The sequence below is a fragment of the Chelonia mydas genome, chromosome 2, assembly GCF_015237465.2.
Source record: "Chelonia mydas isolate rCheMyd1 chromosome 2, rCheMyd1.pri.v2, whole genome shotgun sequence".
In the NCBI taxonomy this organism is placed as follows: domain Eukaryota; kingdom Metazoa; phylum Chordata; order Testudines; family Cheloniidae; genus Chelonia; species Chelonia mydas.
The window spans coordinates 152,821,209-152,842,542 of NC_057850.1; the positions used below are offsets into that span (position 1 = coordinate 152,821,209).

The 21,334-nt window shown below is 44.1% G+C and overlaps 1 protein-coding gene across 1 annotated transcript in view; it reads left to right on the top strand.

Annotated features, from left to right (window-relative positions):
- The first annotated feature begins 2,992 nt into the window (after positions 1–2,992).
- The window catches only part of ZNF830 (zinc finger protein 830), a 31,546-nt gene continuing 13,204 nt past the window's right edge, over positions 2,993–21,334 (top strand). The window contains exons 1-6 of the mRNA XM_007058908.4: positions 2,993–3,595; positions 4,704–4,803; positions 8,660–8,783; positions 12,999–13,032; positions 20,327–20,538; positions 21,041–21,131. Coding sequence (XP_007058970.3) covers positions 3,471–3,595; positions 4,704–4,803; positions 8,660–8,783; positions 12,999–13,032; positions 20,327–20,538; positions 21,041–21,131 — 686 coding nt within the window. The 5' untranslated portion in view covers positions 2,993–3,470. The remainder of the gene's footprint in view (positions 3,596–4,703; positions 4,804–8,659; positions 8,784–12,998; positions 13,033–20,326; positions 20,539–21,040; positions 21,132–21,334) is intronic.

Here is a 21,334-nt window from a genome sequence, read left to right on the forward strand (position 1 = left end):
TTTCTTTGTTGCTTGTCTGATCATTGTGGTGTATAGTACAGAAATTCTGCGGATTAATCCATTCCCTGTTGACTGTACTTTAATATACAATAACACCATTCTGTGGTAAGTTATCGAGAATTTAATGTAATGAAGTTAAAATACTACTTGTGGATATTTGATACCATGGCACACATCTTCCGATAATGATGTATGTAATTAAGAATTATGTTTCATTTAATGAGGCTGGCATGGAAGATATGGACAACCTCTTCTCCCTTCCCCCTCTCCCCACCAAACACTTATAGAAGGAGGAAGCAGTAATAGATTTAAAGCCCAGTAACCTCTGGGGCTAAAAACAGATGTAATATTTTACTGGAAAGCTAGTGATATTTGTAAAAATGTTTATTCATAGCTTAAGCTTCTCAGTAGGAGCATTCAAAACAATTTCAGACTGTTTCAGGCCAATGGCTCCAACCAATGTTATAACCTAACTCCTCTAAATAACTCTTTGACTTTTTTGAATTCAGTCTCTCAGGCAAAATGCTGAGTTTTTTTAAAAAAAAAAGGGGGGGGGTTTGCATAGACACAGGTGAACTGCAAAGAAAAGTGACTTAATCTACAGCTTCATAACAGAAAATTGGTGATCTCAGCTGTAGGGGAGAAAGGCAGTCTCTGAGGTGGCCAGCAGGCAACCCAACATACAACCATACAGAATACAAATGTCACCACCTTGAGTTGCATGAAGAAGCAAAAATGAAGCCTGTGAAACATGGAACACAGATCTAATGTTTTCACCATGGAGACCTCTGCTAATAATGTTCTGCCTTAGACAGTGCTTCAAGATGGTCCAAGATAAGTGGCTACAATGTGGAGGTGACACATACATTTAAGTAACGTCCACGCGGGAGAAAGGAGGACATACCCTTCTACCTGAGTGCAAATGGGAAAGAAGCATTCTTGGCCTCTGCTGGTAACTAGGCTTACCCTAGCCAACCTCTACTCCACAAATGTAGACTTTTCCGTAAAAGGAAATTGCTACAACCCCAGCCAGTTCTTCTGGAGACTTCCTTCTGCTTACCAACCGCTCTTCCATCTTGTGCTCATTTAGCATCAGACGCTTCTCAGAAGCCTGTCACATTGTAGCCTGGTGGGCTAGCTTACCTCTGTTATATTCTCTACTTTGCATTATATTCTGCTTTATTATATTCAGTAGTAATGCAAGGAACTACAGGCTTGTATCCTGTAAGACACTGGCTTCAGCAGTTAGCATGAGGCTTGAGACCTATGATCTCTGGCATAGATAAACTTAGGTAACCCATAAGTTTTGGGGAACTGGAAGTAGAATGTAAGAGGGAATTTTGTCCATAATGACATCAGCCACCCATAGAAACATGAACTAAGATCAGCTTCTGGAATGTTTTGGACGGAACATCCAACTGCAAGAGTATCATGGCAATGAATTGATGTATATGATAATCGGGTGAAATCAAAAATATATTAACCTATAGAAAAAAAATACCTTAACATTGGTAAGGGGAGGAAATTCAAATCAGGAAGAGGGGAGACCAAACCTCTTCCACCCCTTTTCCATGGTTTGATTTTTGAAAACAGCTGGGCAGCTAACCCCAGGCCAAGCCAGGGGAAAGAGTAAAGGGGTGCCGAAATCAAGCTAGCTCCATCTTTGATCCTGTAGTAAGGCTTCATCGCTGGAGGTACGGTGACCCTCGCCCCCCTGGGGCACATGGTCCGGCCCTGTCCCATCCCACCCCACCTTCCATCTGTGAGGGCCTCCCCCACCCTGCCCGCTTCATTAGCCATCTTTCCTGCATCACAGGGTGGGCTACCTACCACGGAGCTGCGAAAAATACATTTGGATAAAATCAAGCCCTGACTAATGTGCTGTTCTCTCCAAAGTGCACCTGGCTTTAGCAAAGTATTCAGTTAGCCTCCGCAAACTTCTTTTCCTCACCTGCAGATTATAGTGATCTCAGCCTAAGAAGCCCTGGAATGCCCCTTCTGTGGTCATGCTTAATTGAGATGTAATGACATCGACTTGGTGTGCAAAAAAATGTAGGACGAAGAGCACTGAATGGATTTCATTAACACTATTGAGCTGCTTGGTAGGGTTGCCTGGCATCCAGTTTTGGACTAGAACACCCTGTCGAAAAGGGACTCTGGTGGCTCGCTGCTAAAAGTCCAGTTGGCCACAGTGGCCAGCTCTGCGTGGCTCCTGGAAGCGGCGATATGTCCCTCTGGCTCCGACTGGGAACCACGGCCACTGGGAGCTGCGCGGGCAGTGCCTGCTTACAGGTGCAGCATTCAGAGTCCCCTGGTAGCCCGTGTGCCTAGGAGCCAGAGGGACACGTCGTCGCTTCCGGGGAGCTGCCTGAAGTAAGCGCCGCCCAGAGCCTGCACCCCTCACCCAGTCCTGGATCCCAACCCCCTGCCCCAGTCTGGAGCTTCCTCCTGCACCCCAAAGCCCTCATCCCTGGCCCCACCCCAGAGTCCACACCCCCAGCTGGAGCCCTTGCCCCCACCCCCACCTGAAGCCCCCTCCCACACCCTGAACCCCTCATTTCTGGCCCCACCCTGGATCCTGCACCTCCAGCCCAGATCCCGCACCCCCTCCCACGCGCCAAGCTGCTGGCCCAGCCGGGAGTCGCCTCCCACACTCCGAACCCCTTGGCCCCACCCCTCAGCCCGGAGCCCCCTCCTGCACCACACGCCCCCTCATCCCCAGCCCCACCCTGGAGCCCTCACCTCCTCCCGCCTCCCAGCGCTCTGCCCAGCCCGGTGCACGTGAGTGAGGGGGGCGGGGAAGAGGGAGGGACGGAGGGGGTGGGGTCTCTGAGAAGGGGCGGGGCAAGGGTGTTCGCTTTTGGCAACCCGACGCCAGCCCCCGGCCCCAGCCCCGTGAGGGTGGGGGAGAGCGAGCCACCGAGGGAGGGGGAATGCAGTGAGCAGGGGGCGGGGCCTGGGGAAGGGGCGGGGCTAGGGCGGTCAGTCTGGTGAGATGAGAAAGTTGGCCACGCTGCCGTGGGCGGCGGAGGGGGGGTGTGGACTGAGCGGGGGCGGTGCCTTGGAGCAGGGGGCGCCGGGGCAGGGGCGGTTTTGCGTAATCGGCAAGTTGGCAACCGGACTTGTGAATGACGCTGCGACTGGACACGTGGGCGACGTCTGTCGCTGACGGTCCCTGTAAGGGGCAGTGAACGCCGCTGGAGTCGTCACTTCCACGCTTTCTGGCAGGGGAAACCGCAAAGCCGCGAAGTCCCTTGACAGAGGAGCGAAACGGGACAAAGGGGCGGGGCAAGGGGCGGGGCCTATACGCAGCCCCGCCCCCACGCTGGAACTGGGGTCAATCGCCTCCGCCTCGCTTCAGGTTCTGGCCTCGCCCCCTTCGCCTAGCGCGAGACCTTTGGCAGGGGAAAGGGGCGGGGCTTAGCGGCTCCTAAAACGGAAGTGGCGGCGGGGGGCATTTCTGGGGTAAGATGGCGGCGGCGGCGGGGCCGGGCTCGGAGCGGAAGCTGGTGCAGCAGGACGAGCTGCGGCGGCTCATGCGGGAGAAGCAGCGACAAAGCGCCGGGAAGAAGCGAATCGAGGCGCCGTTCGCTAAATATCCTTTCCCGGCCCTCCCCGGCCCGCCCCGGCGGTTCAGCGGCCTCGCGTCAATAGCGCTGAGACCGCCGGGGGCTGGTGCCGGGCGGGGGGGGACTCTACCCTGCCCCCCACCCCGCGCTCTTAGTAATAAAAATAACGCAGATCCCGCCCAGACTCAGGGTCCCGCCTGCCCCCGCCGCTGGCCTCCCTCCAGTCCGCCCGGGCCGCTGCACGGCGGACTGTGGCTCTGGCTGCCCCGCGCTGGGTCGGGAACAAGTCCGGACTCCTCTGGGTTCCCGGGGAAAGCCCCGCGTTTGCGATGCTCCCCTCGTGCCCGAACCAGAGAAACCCTCGCAAACGTTCCTGGACTCGACCCACCCCCGGAACAGTGACCGGCGCACAGTCGCCGCGTGAGGGGCTGGTTTCCTTAGCCGTGTGGTGAAGATCTGGAGGGATTGTTACACCCCAGGAGGAAAACCTCCCTTACTTCTGTTCGTTTATGCTTTGCCCTTAACCAGCTGGGACAAGTGAAGCTGCCAGTCAGTGTCACCTTTCCTTAGTCATAGGCCCTCATCCTGCATCACCGTCTGCAAGCACTGGCCCCGTCTGACATCTCATTAAAATCCGGGCAGGTCTGCACCAGTGCAGGGGTCTGTGCTATTGGATCATGATATAGAATGAACGCTGTTAATTAGTACATTATAAATCTTGTCTACTTGAAGGCATCACAAATATTTTGAAATTACACATCTATTCTTGTACCATTTAATGTTCTGGTAGTCCTCCTGCAATGGCACAGTGTCTCCTAAACTTCATTGGTTCATGTACCATCTTACAGTATTGTTTTGAAATGAATGAATGGTACACCAGTGGTAACACAATTTGGACACTCCTGCCTAACACAATATAGTGTTTTGCTTATAAATTGAAACCCTTCTTTCATGATAAAACCCTGAAACGTAATAGTAATGGAATGTTTTTAAGAATACTTAAGCTGTGGGCTTCACTTCCTCAGCATCCCTTTGAAAATAGTGTTTTAAAAGTGTCTACAAATTGGAATTTCAGAATTATAATTTTGAGAGTTATGTATGATCTTGAAATATTTCCTCAACTTAAAAATGTACATATAATCGTTTGGGGCACTTAAGCTGTACTTTGTGCAACACCCAGATTAAGGGTGAACTTTTGTGGCAAACACACATACTAGGGAAACAACACAAAGAGGTAAGACTTTGACAATATAACAAGATTTATGAGAACAATTTGTAGTCTTTGTGTTTGTGTAACTTGTACAGATTCTAGATTAGATAGCAGATGCGATGATGGGAACTTGTACCATTTAAAAAAATTGTGCATTGATGAAGTGATAGTGGCACTCCATCTTTTGGGGGAGTGAGCCATCAAGGCAAGTCATACATGCAGGTGTTTAATAACTATTACAACATTTACAGGGCCATATATGGAATCTATTTGCAGATTGTCAGTAGGTTTCTATTTGTAACTTAGGGTAATGTCTGTGTTTCAATAAGTGGTCCATGTCAGCTAACTTGAGATCAGCTTCAGGACTATAAAATTGCAGTGTAGATGCACGAGCTGGAGCCCAAGCCTGAATATCTGTATTGCAATTTTATGGCCCCGCATGGCCGAGTCAGCTGACACTGGGCCAGATACTGGTATTTTTTTGCATTATAGATATACCATTGGAGACATTTTCTGTCATTTTAAAATGTAAACATCTGTTTAACAATGTGTCAAGTTAGCTGAACTCCCAGGTGATAGGTACTTGAATTTGTCAGGGGTATTGTCAAGGTACATTCACCCTAGGAAAAATGGTGGGTGCTGTTTTTTTGTTGTTTTTTTTTAAACCAGGTGTTTGCTGATACAGTGATTTGGTAAAATCCTAGTGTGGGCAAGGCAGCTTGTTTGTTTGTTTGTTTTTTTCCACGTATGCTAGCCGGTGTGCCTCATGGATATCTTGACCTGCTAACACATCTGAAAATTACAAGCTGCCTTGTCAATACTAGGATTTTAGCATGTATTTATTGCTTTGTGTTAACTAGCATGTGGTTTAAAAAAAAAATTTTTTTTTTTAAGTGAAGGCAAAGCCTTAGTGAAGCAAGGATCTGGGTCTTATATTGGTGGAGTGCTAGTAATTGATGGCTTTAGACTCTATCTTGGATATAATTTTTAAATGCATTTTTTTTCAAGTCTGTCTTGTACGAATCAAAACAGCTACTACTGTTTTATAGAAAATTCAGAGATTAAACTAGGTAGTTCAAATACCATGAATAAGCCTATATGGAAGTTATGGATTCTTTGGTTCATCTCTTTAAACAGAATATATCAGTAACTGTGTGACTTTTGGTGACTACTGCATTTGTATGTTGAGTAGTCATGATTGAACAAATTTCACTGAGCTGGCACATGAGAAACTGGGTTGCATGGAAGGTAAAAATCTAAAGCTTAAAGAAATAGCTTGTCAGAGAGACACGGATTCTGTGATCTATTATCGTTTGGGTTTTTTTAAGTGAAAACTTACATAGCTGATGGTGTCTGTACACTTCTGCTGCCTTTTCTGAGCAGAAAAGCAGCACTTAAGAGATAGCAGCAGGTTTCTCCTGTCTTCTCCTAGCACTACCTCTGCTGTGATGCTGAACTGTAGGTGCTGATGGTTTTAAACTATTAAATGTTAGTAAATTATTTTAAACTCTTACTTTAAATTCCCTTGTTTCGCAGTTAATACTTCTGGCTTTATCACTAATAAATGACTTACCTTTTCCTTCCCAAGATGAGACAGTGATTTTTCACATAGCTTAACATGACAAACCACTAGCTCCAGTCATGAGGAAGTTGACTATCCTAAAATAAGTGCACCTGTTGCGGACTAGGTATATGCAAGAGCAAGAAATAGGATGATGAATTTCGGGCTTCGGAAATTCAGACTTTCCCATGAACAGCCATGATTCTTGTAGCACTGTAGCTGAGTTCTTGTTGCTGTCGAGAGTTTTTTTTTCTCCTGTTTGTCTTGTTTTTGCTGGGCCTCTTTTTTTTAATCTCACGATAGAATTTACAAATATTTTTTGTAATAATTGTGCAAAGGAGAATGTAGTGGTCTAACTTCAGGTCTCTTGAACCTCTGAATAAATTAAGGACTATTTAGAAGCTAGGATGTGGCTATATTATAGCATAATTCTCATTTATAAAAAAATTATGCTATGTATGCATTGCAACTGGCAAATAATCTCACTAGCACCTAATGTTTTTAAAAAAGATCGAGACTTCAAGCACATCTTGTAGCAAGGCAGAAAAAACGAATTTATTTCCAATTTTTAAGAGGGTATGTACTAACAGATAATAGCATGTGAACAGATTAGAGAGATGCAGGAATATATAATTTGATAACACTTATAATTTGTGTTTTATACTTTTTTAAATGTAATCCCAATCCTGTTGTGTAGATTTAAAAAAAAAAATATTGCTTTGAGTCTGATGTGATTGTTGTCTTGAGGTTTTAGAATGTAATGCATTGTTTTGGTACAGAACCTGACAGATATCTGAAATTCAAAAAATTTTCCAACCCTATCTGTAGGGTTGAGTTAATGGTGACTTGTGATGTGGACACTTCTCTTTTAGGAACTGAAGTGAACCCATCAACTCATTTCATGCAGGCCACCAAAGGGCCATCAGATGATATCAATTTTAGGCAGTACTGACCTGGATCATATTTAAATCAATGATCTAAAGGTGAAAGACCCCACTGTCAATCTCTTGAGCCATCATGTTTGTTCGTTTGAAGAAAAAAAAAAAAGGTGATATCACCAATCCTAGCATTTACTGTGTAGCATTTACAGTACCTACAACCATTGAAGTACCTGTAGCTTTGGGCAGGCCTACACTACTGCTTAAGTCGATCTAATTTATATCATTCAAGGGTGTGAAAAAGGCACCCGTGAGCAATACAAGTTACAGCAACCTAAGCGCTGTCCACACCAGTGCTATGTCAGCAGGAGATGCTCTCCTGCCAACATAGCTTCCGCCTCTCATGGAGGTGACGCAATTATGCTGATGGGAGAGTGCTCTCCCATTGGCATAGAGCGTCTTCACCAGATGTCTTACAGCGGCACAGCTGCATCGGTGTAGCTGCACCTATGTAGTGCTTCTAATGTTGACCTGCCCTTTCATTCCTTACTTCACCTTAGATCAGTGGTTCTGAACCAGTGGGGACACAGAGGTCTTCCAGGGGTACATCAGCTCATCTAGATATTTGCCTAGTTTTACAACAGGCGGCAAAGTCAGTACAAACTAAAATGTCATATAGACAATGACTTGTTTATACTGCTCTCTATTATACACTGAAATGTAAGTGCTATATTTATATTCCAACTGATTGATTTTATAATTATAAGGTAAAATGAGAAATTAAATGATTTTTCAGTACTCGTGTGCTGTGACACTTTTGTATTTTTATGTCTGATTTCGTAAGCAAGTAGTTTAAGTGAGGTGAAATTTGGGGGTATCCAATCACACTACTGGAAAGGGTACATACAGTAGTCTGGAAAGTTTGTAGAGCCACTACCTTAGATCACCACTATCATAGCCTTCATTACCTCAGTTCTTGTAAGCTTGATTACATCAGTTTCAGTGTTTCAGAGGTGTGCATGTTGTGAAAACGTGTTCTGTAACTTTATTTTAATAAGGTTTCTAAATATTCTGAACTTTAAACTCTAAGGTCTGGTCTACAAGTATAACAAAGTGGAAAACAGGAAATTAGGTCGGTAGAACTACAGCGTTCAGGGGTGTGAAATTGACGCCCCTGAATGACTTAGTTAAACTGATGTAACCCCTGGTGTATACAGCGCTAGGTCAACCTCAGCCTAGCTACCACCTCAGGGAGGTGGATTACCTACAACGATGGGAGAAGCCCTCCTGTCGGTGTAGGTAGCATCTTCGCTGAAGCGCTACAGTTGCGCCACTGCAGAGCTTTAAGTGTAGACAAGTCTTAAGCCACAGTAATTTTTTGAGGTCTTGAAATGGAGAGACTCTTGAATTTTATTTGCTGATTCAAATTTTTTTTAAACAGAAAATTGCAGAGTTAAAAGGTGCTAAACAGACGGTGCCTGGGCCTACAATTAGCATATCATCATCTCATCCTGCCAAAAGAAAAGTTTCTGACACGGAAAACCAAGAAGTAAAGAGAGCAAAAGGTAAAGCGATAAATTTATTTGGGCAGGCCTACACTACTGCTTAAGTCTATCTAATTTATATCATTCAAGGGTGTGAAAAAGACACCCGTGAGCAATACAAGTTACAGCAACCTAAGCGCTGTCCACACCAGTACTATGTCAGCAGGAGATGACTGCTGAACTGTAATCTGACTTTCTATGTCTTGAATGCTTTTCTCCTTTATGAGAGAGACAAGGTGGGTGAGATAATCTCTCTCTGTGGATCATCCTCTGTTGGTGGAAGGTACAAGCTTTCAAGCTACACAGAGCTGCTTCACGTCTAGGGAATAAAAGATAATAAATCACGTTCCTTGTCTCTCTCATAACCTGGGACCAACACACCTACGGAAACACTTTCTCCTTTATGGAAGAGGGAGAAGGTAGGTACTATGACTTTTCTATTGATGATTTTATTTATAGATGTATGAAATTAAGGTAAATGTTTTTTGTTTTTATGGGGAGGGATTCCTCTTCCCCTGCATGAACGCGCTCTGGGAGAGATCAGACACGCCTCCGGGAACCTACCTGGCTGCAAGAAGCTCCATGGCTGCTGCCTTCAGAGCTGGGCTTTTCTCCTTTGTGTCACTTCTGCACTGCCTTCAGAGCTGGGCTGGGTTCTGAAGGCAGCTGCTTGAGAGGCTCCCAGAGCGGGGTCTGATTTCCTCTGTACTCCTGGGGGCACCCCAGCAAGGGGCTCCTAGTTGGTAGTCCTGGCCAGGCTGGAGAGGGATGGGACTTTCTTTTCCCCTGCATGGCTGCTCTTGGTGGGAGATCTGACCTACCTCCAGGAATTTCCCCTGGCTGAAAGAAGCTTTGCGGCTGCTGCCTTCAGAGCTGGGCTCTGAAGAGGTTGACTTGATCTCTTCCTTCTGCTGGGGGCTTCTAGCTGCTAGTCCTGGCTGGGGAGGGAGGGCACTTCCTCTTTCCTTGCATGGCTGCTCTCAGACACTTCTGCTGGCTACAGGAAGTTCCGCCCCTTCCCCCTGCTCATTTCCTGCCCCCATCGCTCCGCATCTGTGGGTGGGTGGGTGGGGGAGAATGGGTCACTGTGTTCCTTTCAGATGCAATTAGACTTTTTTTCTTCAAATTGAAAAAGTCAGTTGCTTGACAGGATTTTTTGATTGACGTTTTAGGGCAGCAAATAAGTCAGGGCTCAACTGACTGATTGGTAGATATGGGGATTGGGGCCGTTTTCTAATGTAGTGATCTCAATTGGTAGCCTACTGGAAGACAAGTGAAACTACTTTAAAATGAGTGTCCAGAGTAAATAAAAAAAAATCTCGAATCATTACTGCAGCGGATCGTGTGAAACAGTTTGGAAGCCAAATTCTACATGCCAGTGGTGACACACTATTTTGTGCAAGCTGCAGTGTTTCAACAGAGAGCTCTGAGACCCATCATTTATTCAGAATGGAACCTGTGGATGCATTTGCAAGTGCTAATATACTGTTGGAAAAACGTGATCACCCAAAGCTGTGTAAATTCATTCAACGGGACATACAAAATTCCGGTTGCTTATGTGACAAGATGGCTGATGTTAGTCTGGTGGGTCCTGCGCTTTTCTTGGCGGGGAGCTAAGATTCTACCCTTGCCCCTGTTCTTGGGGCGTCAATGGCCCTGCTAGTGGCCCAGGAAGGTGGTAAAGGAGGGAAGCGGGGGAGGGGTCTGGGTTTGGTCCTCACTCTGAGCCCCAGCCCCTCTCAACCCCTGCGGGTTCTTACCCTCTTCCCCCTTGGGTAGGGTACCTGCAGTCCTTAGATGCTGGGGAAGGGAATCTCCCTCCCCTACTGCGGCAGGGTCCCCCTTACTTTGGTTCTCTGATTTTCCAAGTCTCACAGCACACCTCCAAGCTCTAGTCCTCTCTCCTCCTTCCTCCTCCCCTGTCTGCCTGAAGCAAGGGGTTTTATTAGGTTCCTAACAGGGCCTTAATTGACTGCAGGTGCTCCAATTAACCTTCCCTAGTCTACAGGGAACGACGCCTTAATTAGCCTTCAGCTTATATATTTCCCCTCTAGCACTCTCCCACTGCTCCCTGGCCCTCCTGTATCACACTTTCTAAGTGCGAATAAGTTACAACAGGACAACCTTCCAAAGATTTTTTGCTACACGTTTGAGGAGATGAAGTCTAATTTATTTGAGTCTTTTGCAATTATTTCTAATGAATCCACTGATGAGCAAGACGAGTATGTACTGCACATTCTGTTTGATTTTTATTTCTGAGAAGGCCGAAGATGTACAGAGAGGAAAGCTAACAACCATGCTCACTGACTACGTTTACTTGGATGCTGTTAACTACATTACAGCGTCTCAAGCGATAATTAAAACTATTTAAAAATATGCTGCAGACTTTGACAAAGTATCTTCTTTCACAAGCGACAGATTACATGACAAAATCTTTCAAATCTGTTCTCCAAGGTCTAATGCTAAATGCTGTCCATATTACATGTAATATACACATAATTTCTCTTGTCAGTGAGCTCTGGAGATGAGTTTGGTGAAGTTGATAAACTGGTGATAAACTACATTAAAAAGATCTTTAAACACTGCCCTACGTGTAAACTTTGATACAGGCAGCACATTGCAAACGCGACCAAAACGACTGAAATCAGGGAACAAAAAATTGCACTTCCCCCAGAGCCAGCAATTTACTTGTTGGAATTCCTGCTTTGGGGCTATACAACATCATGCAGCTCACCTGAAGTACTACTCAGAGTTCAGCTCAGAAGAGCTAACGCTGACACCAAAACCGCAGGTTTTAACAGACCTTTCAACTCTTCTAAACAGTGCACAACTGAATGAGGAAGTTCAGTTCATTGCCAAGAATGCCACAGGACTGATGGACTGAATCACTTGGTTTGAATCTCGATATGTCACAATCCACCAAGCTTAAAACAAAGTAATGGATGTACTGTTCTGGGCTGAAGCACAGTCAAACGAAAATCACTCTGATAACACTGACTTAAATGCCAGTGCTCGGCAGATGTTTTCTTGCATGGCAAAGAAGCTCAGACAATACTACTGCTATGGGGAACCGTCAAGCAACATAGCAAAAATGGCTCAAAAGTTTCAACAACCTGCAGCAGGGTTCCTAAAAGCTGTGTGTATTTTTGACCCAGCACAAAAGCACCTGTTGATTGGTGGATTTAACCTTGCTTAATGGAATTCCTGGCTTTGATCGCTTACAAAAAGATTGTGAAAGAAGTGGACTGTACTTTGCCTGTGCTACAGGTTGGTGCTGTCTGACAATTCCAACAAACTCTGTGGATGCAGAGAGAGCCGTGTCTAAGCATGGACAGGTGTTTTTGGCGCAGAGACAGTGAATGAAGAAAGGCACAGTTGCTGGATGCTCTGAGAGTGGCCTTGCAGGTGAAGAGGAAATCCTGTCCTTCCCCAGCTGGGCTAGGACTAGCAGCTAGGAGCCCCCAGCTGGAGTGCTCCCAGCAGCATGGGAAAGATCAGACCCACCTCCGGGAGACTCCCCCAGCTGTAGGAAACTCCGTGGCTGCTATCTTCTGAGTCCAGCCCAGCTCTGATGGCAGCACAGAAGTGAGAGGGTGGCAATCCCATGACCTCCTCCCCCCCGCCCTTTTGGGTCAGGACCCCCACGGTCACAGCACCCTGAAATTTCAGATGTAAATATCTTAGTCCCAAAAGTGACTATTTTTAAAATCCTATGACTGTGAAATTGATCACAATGGACCATGAATTTAGTAGGGCATTAATCATTGTATAAGGTGTATATTTCAATTTGGGTATTTTTATGTGGAAAACTTGATAACATAATATTGATTTCTGATTGTTGGAGTATACAACTGGGGGATCTGGCGGGAGGAGGGGAGCCCCGGAGTTTCTGGTTGCTGCAGGGGGGGACCCTGTCAGCTCCCAGCCATGGTGGGCGGCAGGGAGGATCCCCAGAGCTCCTGGCTGCTGCAGCTTGGAGCCGCCAGCGGAAAGAGACCCCGCAGCTACCCAGGCTACCCGTTTTGTTATGGGTATTTTTAGTAAACATCAAGGACAGGTCACGGGCTTCAATGAATTTTTCATTGAATTGCCCATGACCTGTCTGTGACGTCTACTAAAAATGTCCATGCTGCAAACTTAATCTTACTCATCATTATAAATATAATTTTTATTTTGTTTTTCCCATTTTTTGTTTAACAGCAAAGCAGTCATAAGTGACTCTTGACTATTTTTCAGGTTCAAATGACCAGCCACAGACTTCTGCGTCTGGGTAAGTAGATCCTTTCATTTACTTATTTGTGCACCCTTTTGCTAGCTACAATCCTTCTTTTTGTTTTGTTTTTTCATAGATTCATAGATATTTAGGTCAGAAGGGACCATTATGATCATTTAGTCTGACCTCCTGCGCAACACAGGCCACAGAATTTCACCCACCACTCCTGCAAAAAACCTCACACCTATATCTGTGCTATTGAAGTCGTCAAATCGTAGTTTAAAGACTTCAAGGAGCAGAGAATCCTCCAGCAAGTGACCCGTGCCCCATGCTACAGAGGAAGGCGAAAAACCTCCAGGGCCTCTTCCAGTCTGCCCTGGAGAAAATTCCTTCCCGACCCCAAATATGGCGATCAGCTAAACCCTGAGCATATGGGCAAGATTCATCAGCCAGATACTACAGAAAATTCTTTCCTGGGTAACTCGGATCCCACCCCATCTAATATCCCATCACAGGCCATTGGGCCTATTTATCATGAATATTTAATTAGCAAAACCATCTTATCCCATCATACCATCTCTTCCATAAACTTATCGAGTTTAATCTTAAAGCCAGATAGATCTTTTGCCCCCACTGCTTTCCTTGGAAGGCTATTCCAAAACTTCACTCCTCTGATGGTTAGAAACCTTCGTCTAATTTCTAGTCTAAATTTCCTGGTGGCCAGTTTATATCCATTTGTTCTTGTGTCCACATTGGTACTGAGCTTAAATAATTCCTCTCCCTCTCCGGTATTTATCCCTCTGATATATTTATAGAGAGCAATCCTATCTCCCCTCAACCTTCTTTTAGTTAGGCTAAACAAGCCAAGCTCCTTGAGTCTCCTTTCATAAGACAGGTTTTCCATTCCTCGGATCATCCTAGTAGCCCTTCTCTGTACCTGTTCCAGTTTGAATTCATCCTTCTTAAACGTGGGAGACCAGAACTGCACACAGTATTCCAGGTGAGGTCTCACCAGTGCCTTGTATAACGGTACTAAAACCTCCTTATCCCTACTGGAAATACCTCTCCTGATGCATTCCAAGACCGCATTAGCTTTTTCACGGCCATATCACATTGGCAGCTCATAGTCATCCTATGATCAACCAATACCCCAAGGTCCTTTTCGTCCTCCGTTACTTCTAATTGATGCGTCCCTAGCTTATAACTAAAATTCTTGTTGTTAATCCCTAAATGCATGACCTTACACTTCTCACTATTAAATTTCATCGTATTACTATTACTCCAGTTTACAAGGTCATCCAGATCCTCCTGTAGGATATCCCTGTCCTTCTCTAAATTGGCAATACCTCCCAGCTTTGTATCGTCCGCAGACTTTATTAACACACTCCCACTTTTTGTGCCGAGGTCAGTAATAAAAAGATTAAATAAGATTGGTCCCAAAACCAATCCTTGAGGAACTCCACTGGTAACCTCCCTCCAGCCTGACAGTTCACCTTTCAGTAGGACCCGTTGTAGTCTCCCCTTTAACCAATTCCTTATGCACCTTTCAATTTTCCTATTGATCCCCATCTTATCCAATTTAACTAATAATTCTCCATGTGGCACGGTATCAAATGCCTTACTAAAATCTAGGTAAATTAGATCCACTGCATTTCCTTTGTCTAAAAAATCTGTTACTTTCTCAAAGAAGGAGATCAGGTTGGTTTGGCACGATCTACCTTTTGTAAAACCATGTTGTATTTTGTCCCATTTACCATTGACCTCAATGTCCTTAACTACCTTCTCCTTCAAAATTTTTTCCAAGACCTTGCATACTACAGATGTCAAACTAACAGGCCTGTAATTACCCAGATCACTTTTTTCCCTTTCTTAAAAATAGGAACTATGTTAGCAATTCTCCAATCATACGGTACAACCCCTGAGTTTACAGATTCATTAAAAATTCTTGCTAATGCGCTTGCAATTTCATGTGCCAATTCCTTTAATATTCTTGGATGAAGATTATCTAGGCCCCCCGATTTAGTCCCATTAAGCTGTTTGAGTATCGCTTCTACCTCAAATATTGTAATGTCTACCTCCATATCCTCATTCCCATTTGTCATGCTACCATTATCCCTAAGATCCTCTTTAGTCTTATTAAAGACCGAGGCAAAGTATTTGTTTAGCTATTGGGCCATGCCTAGATTATCCTTGACCTCCACTCCATCCTCAGTGTTTAGCGGTCCCACTTTTTTTTCTTTGTTTTCTTCTTATTTATGACTATAGAACCTTTTACTATTGGTTTTAATTCCCTTTGCAAGGTCCAACTCTACTTGACTTTTAGCCTGACTCACTTTATCCCTACATGTTCTGACCTCAAAAAGGTAGCTTTCCTTGCTGATCCCTCCCTTCTTCCACTCCCTGTATGCTTTCTGCTTTTTCTTAATCACCTCTCTGAGATGCTTGCTCATCCAGCTTGGTCTACAATTCCTGCCAATGAATTTTTTCCCCTTTCTTGGGGTGCAGGCTTCCGATAGCTTCTGCAGCTTTGATTTAAAATAATCCCAGGCCTCCTCCACCTTTAGATCCATAAATTCTTCAGTCCAATCCACTTCCCTAACTAATTTCCTTAATTTTTGAAAGTCAGCCCTTTTGAAATCAAAAACCCTAGTTGCAGATTTATTTTTGTTAATCCTTCCATTCAGTTTGAACTGAATTAGCTCATGATCACTTGAGCCAAGACTATCCCCTACAACCATTTCTTCTATGAGGTCCTCACTATTCACCAAAACCAAATCTAAAATGGCATCCCCTCTAGTCGGTTCAGCAACTACTTGCTGAAGGAATCCATCAGCTATCGCATCTAGGGAAATCTGAGCCCTATTATTATTACTAGCACTCATCCTGCAGTCTATATCTGGGAAGTTAAAGTCTCCCATGATCACACAGTTTCCATTAGTATTTACTTTATTAAAAACATTAAAAAGGGCTCTATCCATATCCAAATTAGATCCTGGCGGTCTATAGCACACCCCAAGCACTATCCCAGGGGAGGCTCTAATAGTTTTCTTCCCCAATGTAATTTTTGCCCAGACAGACTCAGTCATATCCATTTCATTGCTTCTTATTTCTTTACATTCTACCTCATCATTGATATACAGTGCTACTCCACCACGTTTACCTTTATTTCGGTCTTTCCTAAACAGCACATACCCCTCAATACCTGTAGTCCAGTCATGACTACTATTCCACCATGTTTCTGGTATCCCTATAATATCTGGTTTCACTTCCTGCACCAGTAACTCTAGTTCCTCCATTTTGTTACCTAGGCTCCTCGCATTAGGGTACAAACATCTTAATTTTTGCTGTTTGGCCTCACTCACATTCTGTACCCTATTAGGCACGGCCATTCTACAGCCAGTATAACCTATTAGACTGGTATCTACACTGCCTTTCCTCCTACCCACGGCTGTATCTTTTCTTACTTTTCCCCTCCACCCTACCTCTGCACCTTCTGTGGGTAAGGATGTAGACACCATGAGCCCCTCCCTCAGATAGTCTTGCCATGGGTGCAGACCATTAGTTTAGCAGCAACTTTCTCAGCAGTGTGAGTAAGATAAAAATCCTAGGAGTGACTCGGAACCAGTCAGAAAACAAGTATTCCCGTCCTGTCGTTACAGGGCTATACTTAGTGATGAATATACAGTCTTGCCCTAAGAGCTCAAAGCACACATCTTAATCTTTTTGGTTTTGTACATACCTAGTTGCTCTGATCTGTTTTATAGAGAAAATTGTAGTTAAATTTTAGAATCCTTTTAGTCATTTTATTGCCGTTTTCTAACACGGGGGTAGAGGCTGAGGAGAGAAATATTTGAGGGTGAGGAAAACTGAGACACCAGATGGCACCCTGCTGAAAACGTACTTGAAAGCTGCCTGCTTTGTGACCTGCTCCTATGGTGACCTAGAGGAATGCAGTCCCAGGTAGGAGCTTGACAGTCCATGTTTCTCTGGTTTGATCTGATTGTGTTCAGCCGCTAGAGCGTACAATATGCTGTCTGGGCCTACATAGCGGCAAATGGACAGTTACTTACCAAGCTTTAGTGGAAGCTAGAAAATGAGCAAAATGCAGTATAAGTTAACAAGCTAAAAAAATACAAGGGAAAGAAAAATGGCATAAAAAGATAAGCAGCATGAGAGAAAATGATTTAAAAAAAAAAGATTTTGTTGAACTTTCACTCTGTTTTTTTCTAACGTTTTTCCCTCTATAAAAAGTTTTGGATCAGATAAGTATACATTGAACCTCATCAGGTGACTAGTATTGCCTGTGAGATAATGGAGTTTACCCTTCAAACGTTCTAGTGCTCAAACTTGGTTGTTAATGTCACTTTTTGAAAAAGCTCAAGAAGAGACTTGAGCTCATCTTGACTGAGACAGTCTCTTGGGGTGTGTCTACGCTGCATTTGAAAACCCATAGCAGGAAGTCTGAGTCCAGGTCTACAGAGTCAGGCTCATGCTGTGTTGTTAAAAACAGCTGTGTAGACGCTCAGGCTGGAGCTCACCTCCCTTCCTGGGCCACAATGTCGACACTGCTTTTTTTTTTTTTTTTTTTTTAGTGCCTTAGCATGAGCCTCCTGAGTATGGGTCTGTAGACGTAGGCCCTCAGACTTGCTGCCATGGGTTTTAAAATGCAGTGTAGGTGTGCCATAGGCAATCTGTCAGAGGGAGACTGGTCTTTTCCTTTGCCAGCTAGTGTTTGCTCAGTCTTATGCTGAGTACTCTCAGAAATTTATTTGTAGAATTACACCGTTGTGGAACTTGTACTACTTAACATTTTTAGTCATGGGCAGCGGGTATCAAAGGCCAGGGGAGGCTGAGCCTCCCCAGATGGCCCTGTGTGGCCCTGCCCATGCTCCGCCCCCAGGCACCCTCCTTCCTGGTGCTGTGCTGCAGGGGACTTTCTCCGTTGCCAGGGCCCCAGGCTGGGGCTAGTGGGGGCTGGCCAGAGACTCCGCCCTGTTCTCTGGGGCAGGGGCAGGGGCTGCACTGCCTGCCAACCTGGCAGTCTGGGGCTGGAGGGTGGGATGCCACCCACCTGGCACTCTGGGACTAGAGGCACTTGGGCAGCCCAGGGTTGGGAAGGCCTCTGTTGGTGGGGGGGGGGCACCTTGGGCAGAAGGAGCAGGCCGAGCTGGGGGCTAGCCTCCCTGAGCTCAGGGTTCACCCGCTGCCCATGTTTGTAGTGACATCAGTCACTGCAGTGGCTATTTTTAGAAGGGCCTGTTTCCTTTGTATCTTACGTTAACATCTTAAACACAAAGACCAATGTTTTCTACCTTGGATGCCTAAAGTTATGCTTCAAAATCCATATTTCAGTTCCTAAATATGTGACCTGAATTTTCAGAGCTGCTGAGCTTTTACTGACTTCAGTGTGTGGCTGCTCAGTACCTCTGAAAATCAAGCCTTTTATTTAGATGCCCAGTTTAGACACCCAGCTTTGAAAATATGGGTCTCACTCTTGATGTTGGAAATGGGTAAGATGTAATACTTATGGACAATAAAGAACCATTCTGTAAAGGGAAATCATGTCTTACTAATCTATTAGAGTTCTCTGAGGGGGTCAACAAACATGTGGACAAGGGGGATCCAGTGGACATAGTATACATAGATTTCCAGAAAGCCTTTGACAAGATCCCTCACCAAAGGCTCTTATGTAAATGAAGTTGTCATGGGATAAGAGGGAAGATCCTTTCATGGATTGAGAACTGGTTAAAAGACAGGGAACAAAGGGTAGGAATAAATGGTAAATTTTCAGAATGGAGAGGGTTAACTAGTGGTGTTCCCCAAGGATCAGTCCTAGGACCAATCCTATTCAACTTACTCATAAATGATCTGGAGAAAGGGGTAAACAGTGAGGTGGCAAAGTTTGCAGATGATACTACACTGGTCAAGATAGTTAAGACCAAAGCAAACTGTGAAGAACTTCAAAAAGATCTCACAAAACTAAGTGATGGGGCAATAAAATGGCAAGTGAAATTTAATGAGGATAAATGTAAAGTAATGCACATTGGGAAAAAATAACCCCAACTATACATACAGTATGATGGGGGCTAATTTAGATACAGCTATTCAGGAAAGATCTTGGGGTCATCGTGGATAATTCTCTGAAGACGTCCATGCAGTATACAGCGGCAGTCAAAAAAGCAAACAGGATGTTAGGAATCATTAAAAGGGGATTGAGAATAAGACAGAGAATATCTTGTTGCCCTTATATAAATCCATGGTATGCATACAGATGTGGTCTCCTCCTCTCAAAAAAGATATACTGGCACTAGAAAAGATTCAGAGAAGGGCAACTAAAATGATTAGGGGTTTGGAACGGGTCCCATATGAGGAGAGATTAAAGAGGCTAGGACTTTTCATCTTGGAAAAGAGGAGACTAAGGGGGATATACTAGAGGTATATAAAATCATGAGTGGTGTAGAGAAAGTGAATAAGGAAAAGTTATTGTTCCCATAATATAAGAACTAGGGGCCACCAAATGAAATTAATGGGCAGCAGGTTTAAAACAAAGAGAAGTTCTTCTTCACACAGTGCACAGTCAACCTGTGGAACTCCTTGCCTGAGGAGGTTGTGAAGGTTAGGACTATAACAGGGTTTAAAAGAGAACTGGATAAATTCATGGAGGTTAAGTCCATTAATGGCTATTAGCCAGGATGGGTAAGGAATGGTGTCCCTAGCCTCTGTTTGTCAGAGGGTGGAGATGGATGACAGAGAGATCACTTGATTATTACCTGTTAGGTTCACTCCCTCTGGGGCACCTGGCATTGGCCACTTTTGGCAGACAAGATACTGGGCTGGATGAACCTTTGGTCTGACCCAGTATGGCCATTCGTATGTTCTGTTATAATTTTGTGCTACCAAGGTTTAGGTGACCTTAATATAATTACTTTATCATAAGTTTCTTTTCTAGTAATGGTTTCCCTGTATGTAAAATGTATGCACATTGCTTTGTGAATATGAAACTGGTATCTGAATCCATGTAGCTTCAGAGGACATGATAGGGCAGTTACACTTCGGTGTGGGACGTTTTTTTTTAAACCCTTTTGTTCTGCAGATTTTAATACAGAATTAGTACAATAAATGTATTTGTAGCACTGACTTGACCGTATCTGGTGAGCTTCAAAAGAAAACAACAATTACATGTTGGTTTTTAGGTGGTGGTTATTTTATATTATGCTCGCAGGCACACTGTTCAGTATATTGCATTATCTGTAGGAGATACTTAGGGTTCACAAAGTAACTGGATTTCAAACACTGTTCTGTAACTGGCTTTGTTAAAGTACAAATATTTATATCTTGTGTCCTTTCCTAGGCTACCCACGGATTTTTTTGATAAAGCAGAGCATGCAGAAACAAAAACACTGCCCTCAAAGAGTCCGGGTCCCAGTTTACTGGCAGAAGACTATGATGATGAGGAGGAGGAGGAGGAAGAAGAAAAAGACAATACTAGCAAACCATCCAGTGTGCAAAAAAATGAAATTCCACCCCCAGCTCAAGAAACAATAGCTAATGCTCTACCAGCAGGTAACTTTGGATTGCAAAATATAAAATTCAGTAATAAGTTGTTGACTATTTCATTGTAAATTACACTAGTAGGTATTTTATAATTATTAGATATTTGAAATAGCACTGATGGGTATATTCTTTTGGGGGTTTTCTCCTTGTTAATTTTCTTATCTGGTATATTTATGGAAGTATGATTTTTGTCAGGTGACTGTGCTAAAGTTACCCATGTGAAAAAGATTCTTGCCAATTGCTGTCATTATACAATATTTTCCTAGCATCCCAGTAATTTTATGTTGCAATTATCTTTTATTGCAGTGATGTTCGTAGAATTCAGATATGTAATAATGCGTACAACATACTAATTATTTGAGCCACCTGGTGGAGTATTGACTGGCTAGTTTTGTTTCTTGATTAACACAAATGGTGCTAATTTAAATTCCTCTTTTTAGTCAAAACTTTGTGTAGAAGCTTGAACCATTGGTCCCTTTGTACGTAAGGTTGTGCTTGTCTTTTCTTGTAGATTTCTTTGACAGCAAAATGACAGCTGCTCCCATAGTCTCCCATTCAGGGTCCATTCAGAAAGCAGAAGTTCAAGAAAAGGTAGTGGAAAGGTAAATTAATCAGATCAAATGTTAAGAGGAAATGCAAATAAGTTTCAGTCTTCCAGATAATATACATAACTTTGACTATATTTAGGTCTGTTCCTTTGAACAGTTAAAAGGAAAACACATTTATTGGTTGTATAAAGATTTGTCTCACTTACAGCAAGCTGTCTTGTTTTAAGCATTCCAAAAGATTTTCAAAAATAGGAACC